Source organism: Nymphalis io, chromosome 1, assembly GCF_905147045.1.
Source record: "Nymphalis io chromosome 1, ilAglIoxx1.1, whole genome shotgun sequence".
Taxonomy (NCBI): Eukaryota; Metazoa; Arthropoda; class Insecta; order Lepidoptera; family Nymphalidae; genus Nymphalis; species Nymphalis io.
The window spans coordinates 39,270-60,573 of record NC_065888.1 but is presented as its reverse complement, the minus strand read 5'-3'; the positions used below and the strand labels follow the sequence as shown (position 1 = coordinate 60,573).

General features: G+C 39.0%; 3 protein-coding genes across 3 annotated transcripts; all 3 read left to right on the top strand.

Moving 5' to 3' along the window:
* Window positions 1–226: 226 nt before the first annotated feature.
* LOC126781214 (uncharacterized) lies at window positions 227–3,882 on the top strand. Its single transcript, XM_050506093.1, has 4 exons — window positions 227–871; window positions 1,330–1,659; window positions 1,915–2,684; window positions 3,825–3,882. Exons 1-4 carry the CDS (start codon window positions 227–229, stop codon window positions 3,880–3,882), a joined length of 1,803 nt encoding a protein of 600 aa, XP_050362050.1.
* Window positions 3,883–17,595: 13,713 nt separating this feature from the next.
* LOC126771534 (cytochrome b5-like) lies at window positions 17,596–19,335 on the top strand. Its single transcript, XM_050491443.1, has one exon. The coding sequence runs from the start codon at window positions 17,736–17,738 to the stop codon at window positions 18,114–18,116; it is 381 nt and encodes a 126-aa protein (XP_050347400.1). The 5' UTR covers window positions 17,596–17,735; the 3' UTR covers window positions 18,117–19,335.
* A 303-nt stretch (window positions 19,336–19,638) lies between these two features.
* Window positions 19,639–20,872, top strand: LOC126771527 (cytochrome b5-like). Its single transcript, XM_050491431.1, has one exon. It carries the CDS (start codon window positions 20,231–20,233, stop codon window positions 20,624–20,626), a length of 396 nt encoding a protein of 131 aa, XP_050347388.1. The 5' UTR covers window positions 19,639–20,230; the 3' UTR covers window positions 20,627–20,872.
* The last annotated feature ends 432 nt before the right edge of the window (window positions 20,873–21,304 follow it).

Here is a 21,304-nt window from a genome sequence, read left to right as displayed (position 1 = left end):
AATTAGTCGATTTGATTGTACTCGTAGATTGCATTGTATTTTTGTCTCTTTCTGTTGTCTTTTTTACATGCATACTCTAACATTTGTACTATTTTTAAGTGGAAACTTTATTGGTTTATGATTTAGTAATAATTCCTTAATTCTATGTAATAACACACTGTATGTTTCCCAAATATAAATAAAATAAAATAAAATAAAATAAAATAGAACTACTGAGCTCCTGTGCATGCCCGGCCTGCTGATTGAGGCCTGGAGAGGCGCGAAGAGCCCACCTCAGTGCCACCGCTGCCAGGCATTTGGCCACTCCTCGGCCAATTGTCACAGGCAACAGAAGTGTGTTCGTTGCGCCGGCGAACACCTGGCACGGGACTGCCCGAGACCACTATCAGATCCACCGACGTGCGCAAACTGTGCAAAGGCGCACACAGCAAAGGACCGGAGGTGCCCGGTCTTCAAGAAAGAAGCACGAAGGAGGGGCATTAACGTGCCCGCCCCTCGCCCGAACGGACCGAGAGCACAGCCAAAGGGGGACAGGGAGCGTGTCCCCCCGGTAGCACCTAAGCAGGTGGTCGGTCGCCCTATCGTCGCAGAACCTAGAGCGACGATAGTAGTCGACCAGCGAACAAAGCAGCCACCCCCTGTGAAGAAAACCACGGAGGTGCGAGCTAAGCTTGCGCCCCCAACAACTCTGGCGCCTCCAGCCAACCAGCCGACGGCCAGGGACCAACCTCTAAAGGCGCCTAGCAAAAAGAGGAAGAGGAAGAGGGCAGCTAGGCCACCCAGGACTGAGCCTGCGGCGGCATCGACGCCGCAGCCCAGGAAGGCAGCGACGGAGCCAAAGTCCGCTCCGGCTGCCGCCACGCGGTCGGTGGTGAGGCAAGAAGTGCCTCCCCTTGTGCAGATGACAACCTCGGCCAGTGCGAAAGGCCCGGACACCACCATCATCGTCCGGGTCTTCATGGAGGCACTGACAGCGATCCTGGTCGCCTATACACAAGGCCAGGACATAATACCTGCCATCTCAGCTGGAATAGCCGCTCTTGCGAAGCTTAATTCCAGCTGAGAATACTCTATTGGAACCCAGGTGGCATACGTGGCCATATCCGGGAGCTGACCCTACTCGCCCAGTCGCAGGATATTCACGTAATCCTCCTGGGCGAGACGAAGCTCTCGGCCGAAATCGAGCTCCGAATCCCGAACTTCTTCGTGTATCGGCGAGATGAAGTCTCTCCCCGGGGCTGCCCATTCAGAGGAACTGCAGCCCTGGTGAGGAGGGATATCATACACGAAGAACTTGCACATGCACCGTTTGTGAGTCTACGTACGCAGGGGGTGCGTGTGCATGCTGGTGAGACGGAGCTGCTGCTGTATGCCGCCTACAAGCCACCCGGACAGGTTTTCTGCAGCACCGATGTCCAATCGCTCATTGACTCGCCGATGCCTACACTGATCGTGGGTGATCTGAACGCGAAGCACCACGCTTGGGGCTCGCGCGTCATCACCCAGGCGGGTAGGCACCTGCTCGAGGATAGTGAACGACAGGGTTACGGTGTGTTGGGTCCAGGAGCGCCGACCCACATACCGACTAACCCTACGTACCAGCCGGACGTCCTGGACATCGTGCTGCACCACCGACTAGACGCACCCATCGATGTTGAGGTGAACTACGACCTCAACACACAGCACCTACCGATTGTGGTCACAATCGCCCTCCAGCGCGACTTTACAGTGCCCCGCTCCCCTCGTTTGCGGGTCGACTGGGGGCGCTACTCCTCAGAGCTCTCGGAGTTTGAGCTCACGGTCCCGATCGCGACGACTGAAGATGTAGAAGGAGCTGCTTCTAAAATTTCTGAGGCGATCCAGAAAGCCAAAGAAGCAGCCACCTCTCAAGGAAACACGCCGAGAAGTCGTCAGGACCAGCTGCCGAGCTCGCTCCGAGTGAAACTGAGGAAGAAGCGTAATCTTCGCCGACTATGGGCGCGAACGCGCTGCCCGAGGGTGAAGCGTGACCTCAATAGGATTGCAGAGGAAGTGTCGCGTGCGCTCGTGGCTCTCGAGGATGACTACTGGGAGTCAACCATCGATCGAGCATCCGAGCACGACACTACGCTGTACCACCTCTGCAAACAGCTTACCGGACATGACTCGCCTGTCTACCCGCTCCTAGATCGAGCGGGTAACAGAAGATATTCCGCCAGCGACAGAGCAGAGATCCTGGCGGAACACTTGGAGGGTCAATTCACCCCCAACCCACCGGACTTATCTAAGATCGATGTCGTCCATCATCACGCGGCGATCCAGAGTCAAGTGGAGGTATTCCTGTCGGCCCCAATCCCGCCGCTCCAGGGAGACGATTATATCTCTCTGTCCGAGCTGCGGAAGGCCGTCTTCCGACTACCGAAGAGGAAGGCGCCAGGCCCCGACGGAATTACCAACGCCGCGTTGATGCAGCTACCCAACAACTGCCTCGTAGCGCTCGCGAGTGCTTTTAACGGGATACTCCGGACCGGACACTTCCCCGAGGCGTGGAAGAGAGGGAAGGTTATCGCCCTCCCTAAACCCGGGAAGGATCGTCGCTTCCCGGCAAGCTATCGGCCTATCACGCTACTCTCGCACATCGCCAAGCTGTTCGAGCGTCTGTTGCTGCGGAGACTCGCGCCTCACCTGCCCCTGCGCGAGGAGCAGTTCGGATTCCGCAGCGACCACTCAACGACGCTCCAGCTGGCGAGAGTTCTTAGCCACTTAGCCAGTGAGCGAAACAAAGGGCATCCCACCGTCGGGGTCTTTCTCGACATGGAGAAGGCCTTCGACCGGGTGTGGCATGCCGGACTCCTGGCTAAGCTCTTGAACACCTCGGCGCCTCTCGCGTATGTGCGAGTAGTGGCGTCGTTTTTGGAAGGCCGAAGCTTCTATGTCTCGGTGGAAGGCGCGGATTCTCAGCCGCGCCCCATTCGAGCCGGAGTACCCCAGGGTAGCTGCCTGTCACCGCGTCTATACGCGGTGTACACGGACGACATCCCTACCCTCCGCGACCATCTGCGTGAGGGTGAAGAGGATGTGATGCTGGCCCTGTACGCGGACGACAGCGCATTCTTTTCGTCGTCCTACCACCAGATCGTCGCCATAAACAGGATGCAACGCGTGTTGGATCTGATACCGGATTGGCTAGACAAGTGGAGGATGGCTGTCAACGTTGGTAAGACGGCCGCTCTGCTTGTCGGTGCTGATAAGCCGATGCGTCGGCTCACCTTCCGAGGCGAGGATGGCAGACCTCAGTCTGCTACTTGGGGTGTCACTTGGACCGCAGGCTGCGCATGATACCCACCGTTAACAAGGTGGTGAGTCATGCCGCGGCTGCCCGGTCTAAGCTGCACACCCTCTTCACGTCGCGGCTTCCATTGAAGACCAGACTGAGGGTCTACGGTGCCTACGTCCGCTCGCGCCTGACGTATGCGGCCCCCGCCTGGTACGCACTCTGCTCAGCGTACCAGATGCGGAGGATTCAGATCCAACAGAATCGATGCCTACGCTTGATTGTAGGAGCTCCGAGGTACGTCAGAAATGATGTCATCCATCGAGACACCAGGACGCCCACCGTGGAGGAGTTCGTCCGCAAGCTCGCTCGCTCGCTATTTGCTAAGGCAGATAGCAGTGCGAGCGTACACCTCCACGGTATAGCACCGCTTCATGCCAGACCACCTGAGGGGCGTCCGTTACCTCGTGAGCTCCTACTGTCGCCGACCATCAGCGCCGATGCGGGCATCGGTGAAGAGGACGACGACGATCTGGAGACACGGTAGGACGACATTACCCGTGAATAATAGATTACCGAAGAAGAAGGACAGCCGCTGGGTCACAACGACCCTGGCCCTATGGGCCTAAACGAAATGACACGACGGATGAACCGTCGGGGAGGACCATCCCGGGTAGGGGGGGCAACCCCGAGGCCCGTACCCAGACTGGCCTAGGCCAGCCAGGAGGACCATTAATTGAATGGTCGGGACCCCGCAGAGATCGTGACTGGAGTCACTAGCGATCGCCCAGCGCACTAAGTGCTTTTGATAATTCTTGGAGAAACACTATATTTTATTAACTTAACAAAACTTTTAATCAGTATCACACGCGTGTATATGAGTGTCAACAATATAAACTTTTCCTGTCTGTGTATGTTACGTGCGAAGGTCTATGAGTGATTTATCTTAACTAATGACCGTATTATAGTCCAGTTAGTATGGATAAAAATGATCTTTAGCTTGCAACAGGTGGTGTTGTTACAATTTTGAAATCTGTCATTAAGGTTCAACGATTGATCCTTCGACTAAAAATGTTCAATACACTCTTGAAGAGAAAAAAAATTCACACAATTTTTTTGTTAGTCTCATATATATAGAGTTACAGTAGGGTAAAGATGAAAAAATTGATAAAAAACCGTCAAATTAGTTTTTCTTGGTAAATTTCGAAAGAATAAATAACATTATATTATTTTACCGCGATATGGCGAAATGTATTCCAAATTAATAATATGATACTCAGCATAAACGTTTCAATTTTTGTTCGGTGTGTTCTGTGCAGATGTTTTCAAAAGCAGGTATGCCTGCCGGTATACCTGCTGGTATACCGGCAGGTCTGTTGGTGCCAAGTTTCAAACCCTAGTCTTCCTGTTTTTTTTTTCGATTCCATACTATTTCTGAATCTGGGTATAGGTACTAAACGCATTATGTCGACTTGCAAGATTTAATTTGCTTTATATCGTTGCTTTTACGAAACTTTGGTAGCCGACTTTCCTAGATTTTCTTTTCCATGTTGCCACCATACAAAGCAATGAGAAAGCGTGTGTTTTTACTACATTCTGCCATCGATTTCTATTTATTCTATTCTATTCGAAAGTAAAATTATTTATTGTATGTACATATTAACAATTTCAATTTGTTAAGATATGAAATCATCGGCTTCATATTTTATATGTTCTTCTAGCAGAAAGACGTATCGATGACATCGAAAAACGACGCTTATCTGTTAAAGGTTATGTTGTTCTACGGACTCGTCACATTAACAGCACATTTTACTTTGACTTTGATTGACGAAAATCACTCTCGTTAGCGAACTTGACTTCAGCTGAAAACAGAATCGTTGCTCGATTGGAGTCCTCCGAAACTGACTAATTATTTTTTACATATCGAATCGGAGAAGCGTTTTTAATAGTTTCCTGTTTATAATATTATTTTTCCATCCACGTACTCATAGCGGGAACCTTGTTAAACTGTTCAGTATAGTTTATACATATAAATTAGTGGTCACACAACGAAGTATTTATTGAAGAAGGCAATGGACGTGAATGAAACAAAGTTTATTATGTACGGTACTTGCATACAAAACTAACGTGTGCAACAACAAAGCATAGAAATAAAACATAAATGGTATCGTATATATACAAAGTACAACAGCGACATGTTGCCTGGACGAGCGATTCAAATATCTGGTATTCAACACAGTGGCACAATGTTATTTTACGCGGATTCGAACAATGTGTCGTGACACAGAAATCAACATTTTTCATTTCGAAGTTGCGCTTTGTCGCACTAGACGTGCACTTAACAAGTTTTATTCAAACTGGGAAACGTTTATGATAGCAGTATCTAGCTGGGCACAAAGGCAATCTAGACAATAGCCAGCGATCGATTCCGTTCTGAGTTATGTTTGTAAGCTTAACTTCATGTTAACTCTTTAAGGTACATCTGTACACGCCAACAGGTTAATTTGTTTTTATTTGGTAATAAAGATTTTCCTTCCTCATTCTCTTTTGTATAACCTTTTACATAAAGAACTAGAAATCGAATTATTTTTAAACTATAACAATATTAATATTCTGTGTTTAACTGAACATTAGCTTGTTAACTATCAAATTATGTTTAACTTCACTGGGCACCAGTGGCTAGTCTGTTCAGCTTAAAAGCTTTACGCGATGGCTCTTTAATACTTATTAGTAAAAATTTAAAATTTAAAGAACGTAAAGATATTGTGAGCCTTACTATTGAGCAAACTAAAGAAATAGCCTGTGCAGAGCATAAGCGTGTTATTGTTGTATGCGTATACAGGTCTCCCAGTGGATTACATGAATACTTTCAGTTCAGCTGGGGTCGGGTCTCCTTGTACATCTGCGCCAGAGAGCTCTGTTCTGGGTTGTCTGTGTACTCAGATTCTCTTTCTGGGCCTCTTTTTGTATGTTTACCACCAGGTTGCGGGCGGTCGCCCTCTTCTCCTCGGTCGGTCCGGGATATTTAAGGCTTTCTTGATAGGATGATCATCGTTACGTCTCAGGATATGGCCGTACCAGCGCAGTCGACATTCCTTCAATTTTTCCACAATTGGTGTTACCTTGAACGATCCCCTGACATACTCATTCCTTACTTTGTCCAGCCGGGTGATTCCTCCCGCCCATCTAAGCATTTTCATCTCGCTTGTATGCAGTTGTTGTTCGTGTGTCTTTTTGATGGTCCAACACTCTGCCCCATAGATCATGAATGGGCGTACTACTGTTTTGTACATTTTTCCCTTTACACGAATGGGCATTCTATGGTCACAGAGAACACCCGAAAGCGATTTCCATTTTATCCAGGCGGTTTTAATGCGGTGGTCCACGTCCTTATCGATATTTGCATCAGTAGTAAGCACAGATCCAAGATATTTGAAGTTGTCTACTTTGGGTAGTGCGCGGTTGTCTATGTAAATATTACATCCCGTCTCTTCTGTCCCTCCATAGTCACACTCAAAATATTCGGTCTTACTTCGACTAATGCGTAGCCCATGGTTTTCTATTTGTGTCACCCACCGGTTAAGTGTTTCCTGTAGGTTTTGTGCATTTTTCGCCACTAGGACTATATCATCTGCGTAAAGAATACAATCTGGTGCTGGCCTTTGTATGCCTCGCGTGATGTAGTCCATGCACAGGTTGAATAGCAATGGGCTCAAGGCAGATCCCTGATGTATGATGTATGCGGTCATTATATATATATCTAAATATATACGAGTATAGAAGCCATTTATATCATGTGTTTATTTCACTTGTATAATATCTAACTGACACCTATCATGCGTGTTTTGTAGACAATATTCGTCAAGCAATGGCTAATAATGCAAAACAATTAAAAGTGATTTAATTAATAATAATAATAATAAAAATTTATTGCTTCAGATAGGTCGTACATTACAAAGTAACTCTAAGAAAAACATACATATTTTTTATGAGATACAAATTATTCATACTGGACACATTTTTTCTAATTTACCACTCTTTTTCATTGACGACCGTATCGCAATTGTTTGCAAGCTCAGCTATGTGCTGTGCTATGCCCAGCGCTGATTTTCAGCTTGCTTCTTCTATATTATGTTGATTTAGTTGAGAGCGCCGCACCATTCCGTATCATATTAAAGTATAATGAAAATGATAAAACAAAAAATAAAAAAAAAAACAAAAACTGATATAAAAGCAAGTAAAAGAGAAACCGGTGACATAATTATATAGCACAAAAAGAAGTAAATAAGCAATTTCTCCAGATCAATAACTACATTTTAAAGCTGAACATTAATAGAACAACAAAAACTTAATACACGCATGCACATCTTCGCATCATAACAACCATAACTCATATTTAATGTGTACGTCATGGCTAGGACAATTGAAACTATGATTAAATAAAAATAAAGAGAAGTCTAAGTTTTTAGGATTCTATTCTTTCATATTTTTCTTCATTCGCATTAATTTGTAAAGTTTTTGTTACGTAGCCACTTCTACTTGTAGACGAAGGTAATATTCTTTAAGGCATTTTCTTAAAATTACAATTGACAGTTGTTCAGAACGAAATATCTTAGACATGTGGAGACAAGGAAGACTAAGAAATAATATTCATTACGTGTTTGTTATTTATCCAAAAAATGTGTCCCAGCACGTGAGTCTGTCACACAAAGTCCGTGGCCAATAAATACATTTGTCAGCGTTTCAGGCAGATTTGGCTGCAAGCAGCTTAAAGGGCGACGTTTAGAGTAATCCGGCACGCGAACACGAGCCGCAGCCGCAAGCCGATGATCCGGCTCCGCGTCGCGTTGAGCCCGAGGCGCCCGGTGCCCACACAAATGACTCCAGCCACATGGTTCATCACGAACATTTTATTCCATTTCCGTCATATTTATCGATACCATCAGCTTATCCTCTCAGTATATAAATAATTTCATAAAAGGTTGGCCTGCAACATCTCCTGCGTAAAAATCTACCAAATCACTATTCGTTTCGATGTTATTTATAACGCTGTGCCACGAACACACCGATAAAATGAAATAAGAATAAGGGAATAATGATGATGACAATTGCGTTACTACTTTTTCACTTTTTTGTGTCTTTCTGAAAAATAACCATTTAACATTATCGTAGTATTTCAAGTAGCACTAAAAATATGCGCATCAGAATGAATAAACACCAAAGAAACCTAATAAAAGACCAAAGAACATACGACGAGCTATAGAATAGTGAAGGATAATTTTGGTGTTACTAGAGATTAGAATAAGTAACAAAAGGGCGGTGCCCCTTTGTCGTGCGTGCACTTGATGGATGAACTCACTATACGGGGTTTTGTTTTTATATTTCTTTACTTTTACTTACACGGTGAACCCGAACAACTTAATGGCGATAGTGGCTTAATAGCAATACCAAACTATGTAGATCTTAGAGTCGGCTATACCCACGAGACCGCAGTTGAGCAACAGGTGGACCTTTCACCACCTGGTACTTTATCTTTACTAAAAATTAAGAAAATTACAATACCAATTACCCTGGTATCTCCCAACAGGATTTATTATCATAATTGGTTATCAAAAGTCTCACCAATGAGCCTGAATTCGACAGACCTAGTCCTTGTATCATAGCGAAGACTTGTTCATATCCTCTAATTGATTCCATTTGAAATGGACAAAAAGTTTTTATATTTTAAAGCCAAGCGAATTGAAACATAAAAAGTGGAAACAATGAACAGTAAATTTAGCTTAATTTATTTGCCACATAATATTCTTACGAGTCTGTGAGCAATAAAATGCCTTCGAAATAAAAAGGAATGATTTATTACCACAATACATAAACACAGTAACAATATGCCAAATCGCCGACTCGTTCGACAGAGGTCCACCGTCCTCAACGCAGTCGCACTTGACTACCTGGTACAGGGTCAGTATCCATCGTTAGCGAAAGTAAGCTGATGATACCTCCGCGAAACTCGTCTCTTTATAACCATAGTTTTGGAAATAGGTAGAAGTATAAAACACTTAACGATATGAAACATTATAAGTAACTACAACAAATAAAAACTGAACTTTTAACCTAATATATAAGAATAAGGTGTAATATATTTGAGCTAGATTTTGTTGATGGATCGATAGAATAGTTATTAACCGTTCCATTCTGAAAATAATGATGAGTAATAATAATTATAGTGTACTATAATTCCTTACTGTGCATAATTAATTTTAAAATATAATTTGTTCCTTACTGTGCTGTAGCACAATATGGAACAAATAAACATTTAGACAGAGTCTATGAACACAAAACTCGAAACTTTAAATTCAGAGGGAAAAGTATTAAATATTGTGAGATGTTTCCAATTCATAATCCCACGACACAGAAGTTTCTACGAGCTCATAATTTCCCTTTCTCTTCCACGTTATGGTTTTAGTTAAAATAGTTTATTTAAAGCTTCCAACATTTTTTTATCTGCTAACAATGCCTGTCACAATTTCTTCTATAAGGTGTCGTATATTAGTTGGATAACTCACTTAGAACTTTACGTTTTCAATGTATTATATTTACATCCGTATTTACTAAGTATTTACATCCGTACATCTGTCATCAAGGATATTATCAGAAATCATTATAACATAACATTACATTACAGGAATGTATTAAAGGTGCTTATTATTATAATATTCAGATTTTTCTTTCTACTGTCTTATTTTTCTATTTATAAACTAATCTCGTACCATTTTTATTTGATAACTTTCTTTGCAGAATAATGTTGACTAATAAGTTCAACACAAGCCATTATTCAATCAATAAATGTGCATAATGCATAGCAAAGAAACATAATGTACAAATAGCAAGTTATGTTATTGAATTTAAACGCAAAAGCCGTGTAAGTGTTTATAGGGAGCGTGTTAACGACGCACGCTGCGGGCGACGCCGCCGCCTCGCCGCCTCGCCGCCTCGCCGCGCTACACGGGCCGTGTAGTGAGGAAACTTGTAACAATATATGTACATGTGTACGCACGCACAGATACATTAATGAATACCACTACTACTCGTATTCCAAAACTATTGCAACTATTAAATTACAAGGTTAAGCAATTTTTACGAAAAATGCTTCAAATGCCATTTATTATTATTTAAAATTGCGTTCCATTCTTCTCTTTTTTCTTATTGATATAATAAATACATTTTTGAAATAAAATTCATGCCCGACTGTAACCAATGATAAGATCTAGGACTTAAAATTCGTTTACTTAGAAATTAGTTTTTTACTCTTGTGGTACCCAATTTGTGGCAAAGAATACTGGAAGGCCGTAGTAACTCGTATCAAAAGCTTGGATGACAAATATTTCGCAAGAATGGTACAGATATAGTACACAACAGGACAACTTTTCATCGGTGTTTTAAGGTGAGTAATTGACGTATTGACGATTTCTCACATGATTCTACCGTAGCTGTAGCTTTCAACCGAGTAATGCATAGAGATAGTACTTGGCAGAGCTATCCAAAAGGCGTCTATATTACTCCGTTCTTAAAAGACTAGACCACTGATGACCGAATTGAAGTTTTATTTAAATCTTATGGGTCGCTTTTGTTTAATAAAATAATCATAATGAAGGAAAGCTATCTGTCACTGCTGTTCATATTTATACATTGTACGTTAACACTCAAGTTTTCCTTTACCGAACATAAGCACATGAAGATTCAGTGGTCCTTGCCCAGATTTGATACCGAGAGCCACCAGTATTCTATCCAGTATTCTATCTAGTAGGCATTGAAATCAGGACAAGAATAAATGTATGTTAACTATCAACTTTTCGTAACATGCGCTACAGAATTATCTTTTTTGAACCAAATGAAATAAATGATTTCGTATTATTATTATGTACACAGTCTCGTCGTTTAAATCAGATTACGGGAGTCGCGCAGTACTTCAAATCAGAACTGATACGAGACACAATTTAACATCATTCCTTTATTTGTCAGAAAAATAGATATCGGTTTTGAAGCAATAAATCAACCTCGAGAAGGGTTCGCATTGTTCTCCAAGTCTCGACGCTCGCAAGAAAGCACAATCCGGCTTCGAGTCGGGTATCGATTAGACTACTCGCTGGAAATCGTGACATTATTCCAGTTTATTTGGTAGTTATCGCAATACGCGAAGCACACAGAGCGAGGGTAGCGCGCGTCTCAGCCACACTTCACAGCTCGCCGCACGCGTCTCAGACTGCAATCCGGAGCACGCTCTACGGACTCATGTCCAAATCGAAATATATCAAATATAATTTATTTAAAGCTCTTACTCTTAAAGACATTTGAATAATGTTTGAATTTGATTTCATCGTAAATATCGTTTGAAAAAGGACAAGGACATGTATCATAAAAAAAATATAAAAAAACCTTGTCTTGCTTACTTAACAGACACTTGACAGACTTCAATAAAGGAATAGCAGGAAGAGGAGGATGTATAATAAGTCAATTTACTAATTTTTCCCTTAAACGGCTTTAGGTACATATTTCACTAATTACAACTTTATTATATTGAGGTAAGTCCCATATAAAAAAAAAAACCGAAATATTTAATAGTTTTTTTTTTTAAATCCCTGCAACTTGTACACTCCCATACTTCGAAAGGCACGTAGAGCCGTTGGTGCTGGGAGACTTGCCGGGTTATAAGAGTGAGGAAATAGAGAGTGCTCTGTGTTTGCTTCTGTGTTTTGCCCTTGAGATTGACCGCCGGACATAATTTGTGTATTGATGCTTATAATGCTGTACTAGACTTACTATACTATACTATATATGCTTACTATACTACTAAAACTCAGCTCAATGATACATAATACAATGTTTAATATAGAGAAATATTCGGTGTGGAAGTCGTAAACTCTTGGGAATAATTATAAATTGTGAGACACTCGTTCAGACCCGACGGAGTGATCCATATTAATGAATATTTCTTTTAGATCTAAACTGAAAAATATTTTTGTGTTTCGTGGCGACCTAATTAACAAGCGACATATTGTATTTAACATAAATTGTTTTATTAGTCAAATTTTAAAAAGCTTTCAACGTTTATTATGTGTACGAGATCAACTATAAACACAAGCTAAGCAATTTAATTTCAACGGTTCTAGCCCGGCTTAACCCGAAGTCGTCGGTTAAGATTCTCTAGTTCTTACTCGTATTACTGGACCATCTCGGTTCACAAAATGTTACGTAAAGAGTTGTTGTTAAAAAATATATAATTGTAGCTTTATACTTCACAGTCACACCTGTGGAGCATATTTATTTAATACCCAAATTATTTGATCACTCAGTCGAACAGAGAGATACACAACTATATTATATTTGATCTATAAATTAGATTAATCATAAATCTGATGTAAAGATATTGATAGATAACTTTTACACTGCGATGGACGAGTCTATAATATCAGGCTCAGGTATCTGTTTTAAATCATAGGTTTATATTTACAGCATACGACCAAACTATACGTGACAATAATAACAACTTATTCAGAGAGCACAATGTAGATCCAACCACGCTCACCAATATTATAACAGATACGTTTTACTGGTTGTAGAACTTTGTGCAAGCTCGTAGATCTCAAAAGCAGAGTCAATGTTGAAAAAGTTGATACAACACTCATCGAAAGAATTTAACTTGTTATTGTTGAACAATAAACACACAGCAATATCATAATAAATAAGAAAATAACTAAGTGTGTGCAATTTGGCCCGGTAGAGTCACATGAGAATGAACATGGATTTAGACCGTATGATACTCCTATATTCTATAAAACACTACGGGCGGAGAGTACTGATTCCTCGTCTTATTACCTCTACTGGTGACAGGAGGAGAAGGGCTGATTAATTTTTCGGAAATAATGAAATAGGTTGGAAGCTTACAGGCTTACTTGCCACCATTCCACGCGATCATGATTTTTTTATTTTCATTAAAAATAACATTTAATCTATTTAAAAAAAATGGAACCTTTGTTTAAGTAGATAAATACAACCTGAAGATTAATTGGTAATTATAAAGATTATTTATTAAAATGAGATACAGATGTAGTGGCTGTTAACATTTTCATATCAAAGTAATTATTGCGCTTCGTAGCGCATTGCCTTTCGATTACTGACGCTGTCTCATTTCATACATTTCTACACTGCATCCACTCATTCACTAACGGAGCGAATGAAACCTTGCCTTTTGTTTCACTTTTGGTATTTTCTGACGCTTTCAAAACTAAAAAAAAATGATATACGAAGACAGAATCGCTCCAGTTAAAGGACGGCGAGGGAGCAGTCGCACGAAAATACACAGCAGTCGAGCAATTGTTACTACAAATTAGTTTTCAGTAAATACAGACCTTTTATTTATTTTTTCTCGCTGGAAAAACACATTTATGTGTTTCTCCCACATGACGTAGGGGGTATGTGGGACTCGCCGGCGCTGAAGGCGCCGGAATACCCACTAAAAAACCAGCGATACCCACTCCGTCTTGTCGGGGGACGTCACGGGATCGCTTGCGCATACTACCGTGCCGTCCCGACAAGTAAATACAACAACCTCCTTTTTTATCGCAACACACAAAATTTAATATTTCTTACAATGTCTATGAGCGTTGGTGACCACTTACCATCAGGTGGCCCATATGCTCGTCCGCTAAGAGCCATTAAACCGTGTCAGCTATATTGCAGGCAACTTAATAGGCTTATGAACTCACGCCTGTATATTGTAAAACTTTAAAAAATCTTGAGACCCAGGCGAAGCCTTATAAAATAATGATTCCAACTCTGAACGCCCAGACAACTGTAATGGTACATCATCAACATATATTCTAAACGTAACTGTACCAACTCATCATATTGCAGGTACAACATCTCCTATTCGTCAGACATACTAGGATATGAGTGTTGTCGACCTGAAATGTATATAAAAACTAGTTATGTAAATTACAAACTAGAGGTACTACGTTCTAGAATTGATTTAATTTTATTTAACAATGTAAACACATAATCTTTATTATAAATTTTAAAATATATATTATAAAATATATAATCTTAAATTTAAAATTTTATTTAAACTACACGTATTTATTAATACATAAGTAAATAAATAATTATTTTAAGTACTCGGCTTAATTAACTATATTTTAATCTCACACTAAATAATCTATATAAATAGTATCTAATCTATATATATTATTTGACTTATATATATATATATATGTATAATGACTTGTCCGGACTGACTCATTAACGCAGAGCCTAATCCACAGGGATTGGAAACTTTAAATTTTGACAGTTAATGCATATTATGATTATAACGCACTAAGAAAGGATTTTTGGAAATTCCACCCCTAAAGGGGTGAAATAAAAGTTGAACGGTTGTATGGATACCCGTCATTTTTAAAGTTAGAAGCATAACGGTTCATATACAAGCTTCTGGTTAGAAATAAATAAATACGCAAGAGTTTCCCAAGGTTCACCACTTAAGAGGGTGGAATAGGGGTCAAGTTTATATGGGTTATGATATGTATATGAGTTCGCCATTTTTGATGTAAGAAGCATGAAAATTTTTGGTTAAACATAAATAAATATGTATTTTAAGGTTTTTGAAAATCTATCCCCCAAGAGGGTGAAAAATAGGGGTTTAAAGTTTGGTTTGTTTGAGTCCGTTATTTCTGAAGTAAGAAGTATAAAATTGTATATACTAGCTTCTTAGAGGTTAGAAACAAATAAATACATATTTCAGGTATGTATTGCACAGTATAATCAAAGTTTGCAAATTATAGAAGATGGACTTATGCAGAACAGGACCACTTATTTGGTAGTCTCGAAGCTTTACCTCAACATGACCCACAATTCCTTAACATTTATTGTAGGATGTGCTCGAGGAGAGGTAGGTTTTCATTGCAAGAATACCATTCATCAGAATATTCTTTCACATTTCAAACAATATAGTTTCCTCTTAATGTGTGCTTCATAATGACAATCAATAAGGCCAGTCATTGAACAGGACCGGCATTGATTTATGTGAGTGAGATTTACTCCAGAGTAAGTAGAGTGAGTAGTTGCGAGTAACTTAATAATTTTAGTCCCAAAAGGAAACGCCGAAACGTGTAAATAATGTTTTCAGTGAGTTAATAGTTTTATCTGAATATTTTAGAATCAATACAAATAAATAAAATTGAAGTATGTCTGTCTTTCAAAATAACTGCCTCTTTTGAAGGCAATATGGCTATTTGCAAGATACCAAAACCAAAACAATCATTTTTTTTATTTTTTGTCTGCCTGTCTGTTTGTCCGAACTAATCTTTGAAATGGCTAAAAATTACAAATTCAAATAACAGAATTATAATAAGATGTATTTTAAGATTTCGTTTAGTCTTTATTTCATCAAAATCAGTTGAGTCTATCAAAAGTTATAAAAACGTACGTATTTTTGTCATTATAATATATGTATATGATAGCAGTTTGCTATATTTCTTACTCGGGGTGACAATACTGAATCGCGGTGTCCTGATTTCCGGAGTAGAGTCACCTTCTGCCATATTAGGATTCGTGTTTAGCTCCAATTTGCGTTGTCGTTGTTTGTTCGTCGTTTCTTATGATTGTTTTGAGTTTTTTCATTAATTTCATTATTGCATTGATAATATTGAATACTTTGTGGCGTTAGTTAGGTTGCAATGAATTATTTGGCTGTAATTTTGTTCTTTTTTTATATTTTACTTTATATGTTATTACTTTTTACTTTTAAGGTTACCTATGCTTTAGTTGCAGGGTTTAATAAAATTTGCATTAAATCGCTTTTCATTAGATTAGAAGGGTTGTATTTTTTTTCTTATATTTGCTGCTGGGCAACTTGTAGCATGTTCACGTAAAAGTCGTGCCAATGTTATCGTTATCCTAGCAAATGAAAGTACTACACCGAATATAGTATCAAAGGAGGCATTACAATAATTCAGTCAATCCATTTTTCCTTAATCATTAGAGTAATAATAATCATATTATGAATACGAACGGTTGTGTGGGTTGTGAATATTTGCTTCTTCTTCACGCTTTATCTCATTTATACAAATAAATAAAATTGAAGTTTCTGTCTGTGATTTCAAAAGTACTGTTTCTATTAAAGTCAATATGGCTATTTGCGAGTTACCAAAACCTCATATCATAAATACGAAAGGTCGTGTGTGTTATGAATATTTGTTACTTCTTCAAGCTTCATCACAGCTAAAATATAACATAATTAAAATATTTTGGCCCTTTATCCCATTTAGCTGGATTTTTGATATGGCGAACCCTAGCGGTATAGTATATTTAACAAGTACCTACGCAGCAACTGTAATAATTGAACGTATGTCTCTTAAATGCAATCATAAAATTTAAAACGAAGTAATTACTTCGACAATAATGTGTTAAGTATTGTATATTAATATTTCTGCAAATCATATGTAACGTAAACGTAACGTAACAGTCTGTGAATATCCTACTGCTGGGCTAATGCCTCTTCTCCTTTTTTGAGGAGAAGATTTGGAGCTCATATGTATATAATATGAAAATTAAGAATCATTCAAAATGTAAGTCGGTACACAAGAAGACTTAACACCGTTGAAATATGTGTACTATCTCCAAATTTACTCTACCAACGTATAACTCTTCAAGTTGCAGTTATTTTTTACTCCGTTGTTTATTAATGATGATGGAAGTGATTTAAACCATCTGCCTCAGACGCAGACATAAATAAGCAAATAATGTAGTGCCGTTTTTTATTTTTACAAGTTCGAGCGCTATAATAACGGGACTGAATCCATTTGCATTGATCTGAACATTAATCGTCATCGATATGAAACAACTCTGAGTTCTAGCCGCTCGGGTCTCGATCAAATCTATATTCGAACCGTTGGTAGCTTTAGATTTAACACAAACAATAATATAATCTTGTAAAATAATTATTAAAAATGCTTGTGAGTTGATAGTTAAATAAAGTATATTTTGATTGTGAAGCAAATATTTGAAAATAGCGCTTGACTAATTCACTAAACTAACTATATAATATAATAATATATAATATGCATATATTACGAAGGAAAATACGTGTAGGTACAAGCGAACGTAGCGAAATAACTATTAAAATACAACTGAAAACTCTGTCTTAATGTATAAAAACACCAAAGTTGCTCGACTAGAAAAACTATAACGTATATGAAATTGAAACCACAAATACATTGCGTAACTTACTGAGGTCAGCATTTCCGGTAGCATAGATTACTTACGTAGCCGTGGAAGTAAAACAAAGTCGGTCGAAGAGAGGCCAGCACCAGTAGTCTCGGCACGTGGAGTGTGAGCGTGGCACTGAGCGGCGCTCGGCAGTGGTGATGGCCAGCGAGTCCAATACGGCAAACCAGTCACGGTGAACGTATCGAGGTGAGCGCATGTTAGTATGACGCAACTATTTACGCGCAAGGAGATCGAGGAGCGCAACCGCAAAGATAATGCGGCCATCATTATTGATAACGTGGTCTACGACGTAACGCAGTTTCTCGAGGACCACCCAGGCGGGGTGGAGGTGCTGCTTGACAACGCCGGCAAAGACGCTTCGCGATGCTTCCGCGACGTCGGCCACAGCGAGGACGCCAAGCTCTGGCGCAGTGAGTTCAAGATCGGCGAAGTGGTGAAGGAGGAGCAGTGGGAGATCGTTTGCCAGGAAACAGAAACGACACAGGGACGAGACGAACTTACACTTGCAGGTCTCCTGAACGTGTGGTTACCGCCGCTTGCATTAGCTGCTGTGGCCATCATCGGTTATATCTACTTATTCTAATATATAAACGAAAAAAAAACCAATACTAATTGGTTTAAGGTGTTGGGTGTTGACAAAATGTTAGAAAGGTTTCAATGGAAATTTGCCGTCGTCGTGTAAGGCAAACAGGGTGAGCACACAATCGCGCACCCTATTAATTAAAATAATAAAACAGTGTTGTTTGCATGTACGTACATATGTTCTTATTATTCGTTTCTATAAACGCAAGTCATTCTCCGTCGTAGAAAAACATGATTTGGCAATAATGTTTTGATGTCTTTATCTAATTTAACTAATTATGTACAAAACTTCCATCAATCAATATGATGTTTATATGTAGAAATTATGTCATTATTATAGAATGTGGATTTTAGCTTCGTAATAAAGTACATTTTTTTATTTACAGTTATTTATGCAACTATCTATCGATCTTCCATCCCGAATAAAAAGGCTTATGGCACGATAACCCTCAAATAAACAAGCTCTATTTCTTCAGTTCTATAAATAGTTTGTATATATTATTGTTTTGGTTACAATGTCTTATTGTTAAAGGATATTTACAAGTTAATTAGACGGGTCATATATGTTATGTTTCTTAAGTTTAACTTTAAACAAAGAATGTTATGGAATAGTTTTTAATTGCCATTATTTATATATTTGTGAACGTTTTATATGTATTTGAAGAATGCATTATTGTTACAGTCAATTATATAAGAAGAAATAAAAATAAATTTTCATAATGACAAATTAATTACCCGCGAAATGATAATTAAAAAAGAAATAATTATTATCATAATATTATATAAAATAAAGTCAACATAATTTATTGCCTAATGTAAAACATTAGTTTGACGAGTACCGGCATACAATAAAAGTCAGTTTTTTTTTAAATAATCTATGTATATTTGGAAAATAATTAAATTGATAAGACTAATTATACTTTCAACTAACATTACCTCGCAATTTTTTCTAACATGTGTTGTTCATTAAATGTTTTACTGAACAACAAAAAAAATTGATCCTAGTTTATAATGTTTGTATATAAGGTGTAACAGTATGTACCTCTACAGGTACGTCGTCTTCGCTGACTTGCCAGGGTATTTGGGACGAGTACGTAACTCGGTCACTTATGAAACGTAAATAAGCAAGGTCACTCGCAGTGCCGTCGTCTCTGCATTATAATTTTATTATAATTACAATCCACTAACTTCATACGAATAAATATAACCCATGAACCAAATAGTTCTTTCTGTTTTTTCATTTCATAATTACAAAAAAATGTTAGCAGTTCTATTATTGAAAGAGTTTTCTATAGTTTCAAATATGGTTAAGATAAAAAATATATTTAAAAAATATCTTCATATGTTACTCTCGTATATTTGTTATCATTTGAGTGAGCCAGCATGACTTTAGGCACAAGGGACAAAACAAGTTAGTTCCTAAGGTTGGTGGCGCATTAATGATATAGGGAATGGTTAGTATTTCTTAGATCACCAATGTCTATGGGCCACTTTCCGCTAGCCCGTCCCTAATTATTATAATAAAAGAAAAAAATTAAGAACAAACAATGATTGTGTTTTACTTCTTTTGCCAGTTCTTTTTAGGTTAATTTTAAAACAAGTAATTAATAATAAAGTCAATCTGACGTTTTGTCTCAATACTGAACACAGATTTTGATTTTAGCAGTACATTGCCTCGTTTAGTGTTTGTTTATGTATAATATATGTAAATTACACCATTTGAACAAGACTATATTAGTGTAATTATTTCTTAGTGTAATTATATACATATAAAAGTGTGTAAACTCATCATGACATTATAGCTCCTTGCCAATACGAATCTTTTTACGTGATTTTGGAGACACACAAACTATAATAAAATAATAAAAAATCATATTTGAAATTATATATCACACATATTTGGCGTTACACGTTGATATTATCGTTATATTTGTACGTACCTACAACACAATACGCGTATCTGCCAAGTCATGGTGACGAGTCGATCGCGACGCAAGTAATAGAGATAACACAATAGTATCTAAATATTGAGTGGGGCAGAGCTGTTTATGGACACAAGACGCAACAGTGGCTCGTCGATTCCGCAGCACGCTAGCCGACCGCAACGCTTGCAACATGCCTGAGCTAAAACGATTCTCGCGCAGAGAAGTTGCCGAACGTAGCACTAAGCAACAGGCAATGTTTATAATCTACAACCAGGTGTACGATGTGACAAAGTTCCTCGATGATCACCCTGGTGGCCACGAGGTGCTTCTTGACGTCATCGGTAAAGATGCAACCACGGACTTCAAAGATATCGGCCACAGTAGTGACGCCAACGACATGATGAAGAAGTACCACATCGGCGATGTGATTGAAGAAGATAAGATAGTATACCAAAAGCCAAAAGCAGCTTGGGTCGACACTGATGAGACAGCCGAGTCCATGAACGACAGCTTTCTCAACTCGTGGAAATTTCCCGTAGTGCTAGGTTTACTAATGACGGTACTCTACTCATATATATTAGGATAGCGCACGCGCCACCTGGGATTCTATCAAACGATTTTATAGTATAAAGACAATTTCGTCCTCGTTACAACTATACTTATTGTAAAATGTTGTTTCAAGTGAGTGATGCTAAAATACGTATCGTATATAATAATTATATTTGTTACATGTTTTTATAAGGAAGTTATTTATTTTAATTCTATTTTGATTTTATACGATTGTTTTTGGATATTCTGTTGTATAACACATTAAAGGAGTAAAGTAATAGTATGGTTTTGGTTTTAGTTCGTACGTTTTACCTATACAGTATTACCTGTACAATTGTTCTATGTATATATCCGATAAGAGTATGTCTTAAATTTGTAAATAGGTATGTTTAATATGTTTGCATGAAAATTAAAATCTTTTCAAATCACATAAGTACCCGCAGACAACACTTGTCACTATTGTAACATTATTTAACGGGGCAGTAATTCAGTAAAACTTAAGTGAGCTCCCAGTAAAGGCTATCCAATACAGGGTATCGTCAAGCGATCATTCTCGCTGTAGTTGTGTTCGTTGCTGTACAAACATTTCATTAACCAACAAGTTATTAGGTAAAGTTAAAAATAATAAACAGACGTTGCAACCTCATGCATCAGTAATATTCGCGCAATCTATAACCTAGAAGCTAAAGAACCATTGAGGCAGAAATTTAAAGAA

Bases quoted from the DNA above. Each gene is read 5' to 3' on its own strand.
- LOC126771534 (XM_050491443.1), top strand. From the start codon at position 17,736: ATGACGCAACTATTTACGCGCAAGGAGATCGAGGAGCGCAACCGCAAA.
- LOC126771527 (XM_050491431.1), top strand. From the start codon at position 20,231: ATGCCTGAGCTAAAACGATTCTCGCGCAGAGAAGTTGCCGAACGTAGC.
- LOC126781214 (XM_050506093.1), top strand. From the start codon at position 227: ATGCCCGGCCTGCTGATTGAGGCCTGGAGAGGCGCGAAGAGCCCACCT. The intron at 1,660-1,914 runs GTGAACTACGAC...AGAAGTCGTCAG, and splicing joins ACGCACCCATCGATGTTGAG to GACCAGCTGCCGAGCTCGCT. The intron at 2,685-3,824 runs GTTCGGATTCCG...CGTGAATAATAG, and splicing joins CTGCCCCTGCGCGAGGAGCA to ATTACCGAAGAAGAAGGACA.